The sequence below is a fragment of the Zerene cesonia genome, chromosome 8 (assembly GCF_012273895.1).
Source record: "Zerene cesonia ecotype Mississippi chromosome 8, Zerene_cesonia_1.1, whole genome shotgun sequence".
Taxonomy (NCBI): Eukaryota; Metazoa; Arthropoda; class Insecta; order Lepidoptera; family Pieridae; genus Zerene; species Zerene cesonia.
Window position 1 is genome coordinate 8,073,372 of NC_052109.1, and position 7,198 is coordinate 8,080,569.

Consider the following 7,198-nt stretch of genomic DNA (forward strand, 5'->3'; position numbering starts at 1 on the left):
TAGATTATGACAAAATATAATTTTAACAATCATCAAATCAGTAAAGTTATTACAAAAGTGAATATTATTTATATAAGCGTATTTGAAATAAGAATAAGCATAATGAGGCAAAACATTGGTTTTCATCTAGCCTTACATCCCTACTAATATTATAAATGCGAAAGTAACACTGTTTGTCTCTTCTTTAAACCTAAATCGCTGTTCCGATTAGAATATAATTTGTTACAGATATAGTTTAAGGCCTGAGAAAGGACAGTGCAACTTTTGTTCGGAAATGCCAAGGGTACGGAAACTGCAGGTATAACCCTGGTAGCCTTACTCTCCTTTCACAACGCGAGCGGTAATACGGAATTATAATAAATAAACATGGTTGCTGTAAACGTTAAAAAGAACGTCGAGACTTATATCGCTATTATAAATGCATTTCTTTTAAATTAGAGCTTATAAATGCTTGAACATATACGTTTTACTGGATTTTATCGCAGTTTCAGATACATTCTGGGGTATAGGCATCGGTGGCGGTGGGGGAGCTGCGTTATCGCTTTTAGGTGATTTTTGTTTTTCAGCCCTTTTAGACGATTCCACCTTTGTACGTACGACAGTGCCGTAAATTGAGACTGGAGCACATACTGTATATCCTAATTTAGCGTAAAAATCTTCTTGACCTTTCGTAGATAAATGTAGCATTTTTAAGTTCAGCACGCTTTTACAATACTGCTCAACTTGCCTCATTAGAAAGGAACCAAGTCTCTTTCCCCGCATATCTTTTTTTATTACAACAGTTTCTATAAAACAACTGTCAGGAACACTCGGCAAACTAGTCAACTTGGCGTGACCCAATAAATGAAATTGATCATCAATTAATATCAAACTAGTCGGCAGTTCATCGCAAGATGCGGTTAAAGACATCATTCTAGCAGTTCTGCTTCTTGGCCATTCATCGTTTATCATTTCACAACATGCCTCTAAAAATTCAGGGTGTTTATGAAGAGCTATTATTTTTAAATTATCGTAATCCATTTTTCCCTGAAATTAAAATGAGTTTAAAGAGCATACACATGCTAAAAATGACTTCAAACATACTTATACATGATCAGTTGATTTATATAAAAGACTTTTTATATGTAGTTAATCGTAATGTATTATGTACCTAATATATTAAAAACATTGTAATTTGATGAAAACATGTTATTGATCTGTATTTATTGTTAAGTCATTGTCATCTGTCATACACAAGTGTCAAAATTGTGAAAAAAATTATTTCTAGTCTAATGTTTACTTTAAATTTGATTATAATTTATTAAAGCTATAATTATTATATTATTAAAAAAGTAACTTACCTTTAATTATTCTTTCTAATCTCAGTTGGATTAGCTAAGTATTAAGCATTTTTCGATTATTTTCTATTCGGACATAGATTGTACACACACATCGCATGCTTGTAATTTTACCAACTAACCTAACCTAATTATAGCTGTCAAGGTAAAGTGAGAACTAAAATTTAAAATATATTTTTACTGTTATTGTTAACCATTATGGAAGAAGACGACGACATTCCAACGCTATCGGCGGAAACGTTCGCTGCTTTACAAGAGTTCTATGCGGAACAAGATAAACGACAAGAAATTTTAAACAAATTGGAAGCTGACAAAAAGCTGAATGAAAATATTATTTTTGAAGAGAATTGGGTAACTTGAAACTTTTGTAGACTAATTAAGTCCATATTGCAATACTGAGTTTTACTTTATATCTTGTTTTATTGCAGCAATTGAGCCAGTTTTGGTACAATGAATCAACAATTCAAGCTCTCGTTAAAGTAATAGAGAAGTCGGTCCCAGAAGGCGGAAAAGTAGCCCTTATATCATGTCCCACTCTGTTTGTTCCAGCAAAACGTCATATCGGGAACACAATCACAAGTATGTAAAATTTGCTAATTATTCAGCCTTCAGTTCCTACAAAATATTGATATGATAATCTACTGGTGTAATTCTAAGACACCTGACTCATCTTGAAATTTCATGTTTTCAGTATCATTATTGGAGTATGACAGAAGATTTGAAGTGCATGCTCCAGACTACATATTTTACGATTACAACTCACCAGACAAGTTGCCACCTGACTTGGAGCACTCCTATGACCTTGTAATAGCCGACCCTCCATTTTTATCTGAAGAATGTATAGCAAAGACTTCACAAACAATAAAACTATTAGCCAAGGAGAAAATTGTGGTATGCACAGGAGCTATCATGCAAGAGAATGTGGAAAAGTTGTTGAATCTTAAACTTTGTCAGTTCCGTCCGGAGCATAGGAACAATCTAGCAAATGAATTTTCATGTTATGCCAATTTTAATTTGGATGATATTTTAAGATGATTAATTTCTGTGTATATAATATGTATATTAAGCAATTTAAGCCTAATAAAATTAGGGTGATGTTTTTATTGACTGATAAGTCATAAAACTGATAATTATAAGATTTGTTTGTAAAAAACACCATGATATTATTCTATCAAGATATTTGAGTAAGCAACATCTAGTAAATCACCCTGGATGTCACATACATGACTTTTATATCTATTTCATTATTGTATGTTTTAAACCCACACTGGCTGCATAATTATAAACCTGGTCCTGATTAATCCCAGGCTCTCATTACTTCACACGACACATTTATAAAGTTAAAACAATATTGTAAACATGCCCCACATCCTTATTGTATAAGTGATAAGGTAGAAAATAAAAGCAATTGTGTAAAACATTCCATTTTATTGTTCTTAACAAAACCATTACAGCCGGCTAACACATCTACCAGCACCTTTATCTTGAATAAATAGTTACTTCATATAATATATTCTCCTCTAGTTCAATTATGAAGGCAAAGTTTTAATTTTAAATACACAAATAGACTTGTTTATATAGTTAATATGATCTACAACTACTTATAAATTTTTCGAAGATTCATATGTCAATATATTTTATTTGAGATGAACATTGAGTCTTAAAATACTTTTTAAATATGAAAATAGTTTAAATGGTTTTCATTTCCCTATGAGGATACATATTTCGTATTAACCAGCGATAATCCTTAATCTCTAAGAGAATTGTAATTAAAATATTATGCTAAATAAACTAAAAAAAATTATGTTAAAATATCCGACAATGGACGACAAAATAATAAACAAAAATTAACTAGACGCATATTATAAATTTGCTTATAAATAAAAATACATACAATCATTCAGTGCATTTAAATTGTCGATTACCTTAACATATTCTACAATTAAAAATGAATTGTAATAAATTATAGAATGGTAGATATTATTATGAATTTCACTTAAAAACTATATTGCGTTTTGGTGACGAATACCTAGGTTTTGAAATCGAGACTTGTTCAACATCAAATGTTATATAAATTGTTAACTTGATGTTAAACAAAATTATTTGAATAGCATTTTAAGAATCGGGTGATTAAAATGATAAATCAATGAGTGTTTTATTAGTATCCTCTTGTGTTCATCTATGCACATGAAAGCAGAGGATGAATTCCTAAAAAAAAAATCAATTGATAAAATATTATAACAGTTAGGCATGTGCTCAGTGCATTTTGTACTAAATATTTAAAATTAATAAGATCAATAAATATATTATCATATTGATCAAACGAGATTTGAATATAATCTAATTCATATATCACGACTATATGGTTCATAGACTATCTCATGCTTTTCACTCTTATTTTTTATTAAATTCGGTTATTTATTTACCTAACTACAAGGCCATTGAAATTAAGCCATTTGTTTCATGCATGTTTTTTGTTCCTATCTTTTAAATTTTATATTTCATTGAAGGCAACACTAAATTGATCTAACGTACATATAAACAAAAAAAAACTCGTAAACAAAAAACAAATATAACAGGTACGCTGCATTTGTACCTAACATAGTATCGTTATATGGCAACATTATTAACAATTGCCGAATATTATAAGATCATTGAAACAAGTTAGAATTTCAAAGTTTTTAAGGGTTTAAGTACTAAGGACAGTCAACACTTTAAAACAGAATTTGATTTCATCATTAGAATAGCAAAGACCAGTCCATGTATAAAACTATTTTGAAATTAAGTATATTATATGTGTATATATTGATATAGATATATTTATTTCCACAATAGTTGTGCCTTAGATATATAAAATAAATATTCGACTTAAACTTGTAATACTATATGGTTTTGAAATACATATCTATACAGATAGAGCCATCTATTTCGTATGGTATTGTCATATTGAACTATTGGTTGCCTAAATACAGTGCCAGTGTTACAACTAAAGAAAATCACAACCTTGACACTAATAGTTTGACCACTCATTTGGGGTATAAGAGCTTTCATATATGCATAACTTAAGCAACCTCTTAGAAACTTTATCATCATACGGCCCAATAAAATGTTGCATATGTTGCTGGTTTTTATTGAAAGCCTACAAACTAAAGCTCTAAACATTTATTTAATTATCCATACATAATATATTTGTTACACGAGAGTGAACTGTATGAAGCGAAAGAAAGTATTTAACTTTTTACAGTCAACTTTCGACAAACAAATATATAAATACATAGATAAAAAAAACATACTAACAGAAATTTGATAGTACTCTTTTAATTGTAGTTTTCAATAAAAAAGAGGTTTCATACAATACTAAGAATTTAGCAAGCGTGTGGAAAATTAGGCGCCTATATCGTATTGTGCTGAATATAAGCAAAAACAATTTACCATTTGGTAAATAGAGATGTGTAGGCTTTCGTTTGCTAGGCAGTTAAAGTAATTTTACTAAATATTTATCAGTATATATAAAACAATTCAAGAAAAAATAATATGGAGAACAGAGAAATGTAGAGTTAATTTTTTATACATTTTGTTAGTCACAATTTAATCTTCTAGGTTTAAATTTTCTGGTTCTTTTTTTAACTTTAACACTATAATTAAGATAGATGCAACTTGGCTGATCGACATAAAAGTAATTAATAGATGTTATTAAGTTTTATTATTAGACCAAAAAGTAAGGAAAGACATAGATATAGATATAAAGATAGAGATATAAATAAAATACTATTTATGAGTTAAACATAAAAAAGACTGAGTGTGCATAAGAGAAAACGAAATGAAAAAAGATTCTTAAGAGCCAGTTATTCAACCACATTTATATTTGATCCATGTCAAAGTCGAGTCCAGAGTTGCATCTATCTCAATGGACGCTACAATTTTAACACCTAACTACGGATTTATAATTTCTGAGCTCGTCACGTGCAAAAATAGACTTTATCTTGGGTGCTTTACAATTTATAACAATTAGGCTTTGGAAATCTAGACCCTAGTAGGATTTGTTTGTTGAGTAAATTTTTAATATCTAATCTTTTGTCAATAATTCTTGATGGTTTTGTTATTATTTTTTAAATGAACATACAGCACAGAGAACAGACGGTTGTTTTCGTTAACGAAAAGAAAAACACAGATTTCCATAAAGATATACATAGCTTATGTCTTCAAAAGCAGTCTAGATTCCTAAAACCTATCTCTCTGCAAGCTCAGAGAGATATAACACGCGTGCTTCGCACTCAACATTCCAATGGATTGTCCCAAATTGATAAAAAAAGACTTAACGGAAGACTTAACAATTCCACAAATATACAGAACACAAGAGTATGTCTAAGAAATATAAATAAATAATCTAGCTTAAAACGCGACAGAAGCTCGACATCGGCTGCATTTTTAAAAAATACAGTTTATTCGTTCATTATTCATTCTCTAAACTATAAAAATAATTTTTTCCAATCTGTGCTTTTACCACAGAACATCTAATTTAAGCAATTGCAGCTTATACAACAACTGTTTTAAATAAAGATGCAAGCCAAGTAAAACATTAAACTGAATTAAATGTATTCAATAGTATCAAATCAGATCGATTACTTGTAAATGAATGAACGAACAAACAGCTTATCCAGCGTTCTAAAAAGTATATTTCGCTAAAATGGAATAGTAAAAACAGGGAATGCTCAAGTCAAATCAAGTTAAGGACATCCAAAGTTCATCCACATTATTGTACGCTTTTTACTTTATCATACATGGGTGTGGCTAGATTTTATATTACTCTAGATAGGTATTGGGCACCTTTAAATATAAATGAAATTTAATATACAAAGAAATTCGATCATGAGGCGAGATTCGAAAATAAACACGCGGGTTAATTTTTTTAATTCTTTATAAATTCCCAAGTCATTAGACCTGTCGTTGCAATAATTCAAGTTAAGTATAAGTGTGTAGTTACTAAGATTTAATGCAATTTTTTTATAGTGATTATCGTACGAGAAATGACACCTAAGTACATTCACTTGGGACATTAATTAATTCAAAGATAGGACTAAAAATTTTGAAGTACCTTCATTGAATTCTAAACAGGAGTAAGTGCCCTAAAAGTTGTTCCAGCACCCACGACAGATTCGCGTAAAGAGCGTCAATAATGGGACAAAGTTATAACAATAAAGGCACCCGATCTTGCGCGTCAACACTGCTGCCCGCGGGGAGGGGCCGGGGGGTTTGGGGAGCTGAGACTCAATAAGGGGGATCCTAGGGGACATGGATATTTATAGGGGACGTTATAGGCGCTTAGGGATTCGTATACATTTCTTGGAGTTTTATGTTTTTGCAAAGTTACAATTGAGTTATGGAAAATCTTAACAAATTGGTTAAGTTTTGAGAAGAAATATTGTCTCTGTTGCATTGGATTTTGAAATATCGTTTTAGGTATAAAACTACATTCCAAATTATCATTCTGCCTGCTTTTGTATGTACCCCATCATATGATTAAAAAACACTTATAAATGTTTCCATTTACTTTGCACAATATTTCCTTTACTAACCAAATACCTGTCTTCAGACATATTGTATAAATATCTCTTATATTGCCCTTAACATATTTTGCGATAATTCTCATCACTTACTTATCTTGCATCCGTTAACATAGTACAAACTCCCCCCCAACATAACACTTGTCCTCTCTAAAAAAACGTTCCCTTTAACACATCACACTAATCCCCATCAAAGCACTTCCATTAACATTGCGCAAACCTCCCCTTAACACATTTCACTTCCCCTTAACACATGTCACTTCCCCTTAACACATGTCGCTTCCCCTTAACACACGT

At 30.6% G+C, this 7,198-nt stretch overlaps 2 protein-coding genes across 2 annotated transcripts; one reads left to right on the top strand and one right to left on the bottom strand.

Annotated features, from left to right (window-relative positions):
• Positions 1–4: 4 nt before the first annotated feature.
• On the bottom strand, positions 5–1,459 carry LOC119828834 (N-alpha-acetyltransferase 80). The gene is made up of 2 exons (XM_038351118.1): positions 1,341–1,459; positions 5–1,026 (listed from the first exon to the last, which is right to left on the bottom strand). The coding sequence occupies exon 2, from the start codon at positions 1,018–1,020 to the stop codon at positions 442–444; it is 579 nt and encodes a 192-aa protein (XP_038207046.1). The 5' UTR covers positions 1,021–1,026; positions 1,341–1,459; the 3' UTR covers positions 5–441.
• Positions 1,460–1,514: 55 nt separating this feature from the next.
• On the top strand, positions 1,515–5,158 carry LOC119828832 (EEF1A lysine methyltransferase 1). The gene is made up of 3 exons (XM_038351117.1): positions 1,515–1,688; positions 1,766–1,916; positions 2,029–5,158. The coding sequence occupies exons 1-3, from the start codon at positions 1,536–1,538 to the stop codon at positions 2,370–2,372; spliced, it is 648 nt and encodes a 215-aa protein (XP_038207045.1). The 5' UTR covers positions 1,515–1,535; the 3' UTR covers positions 2,373–5,158.
• The last annotated feature ends 2,040 nt before the right edge of the window (positions 5,159–7,198 follow it).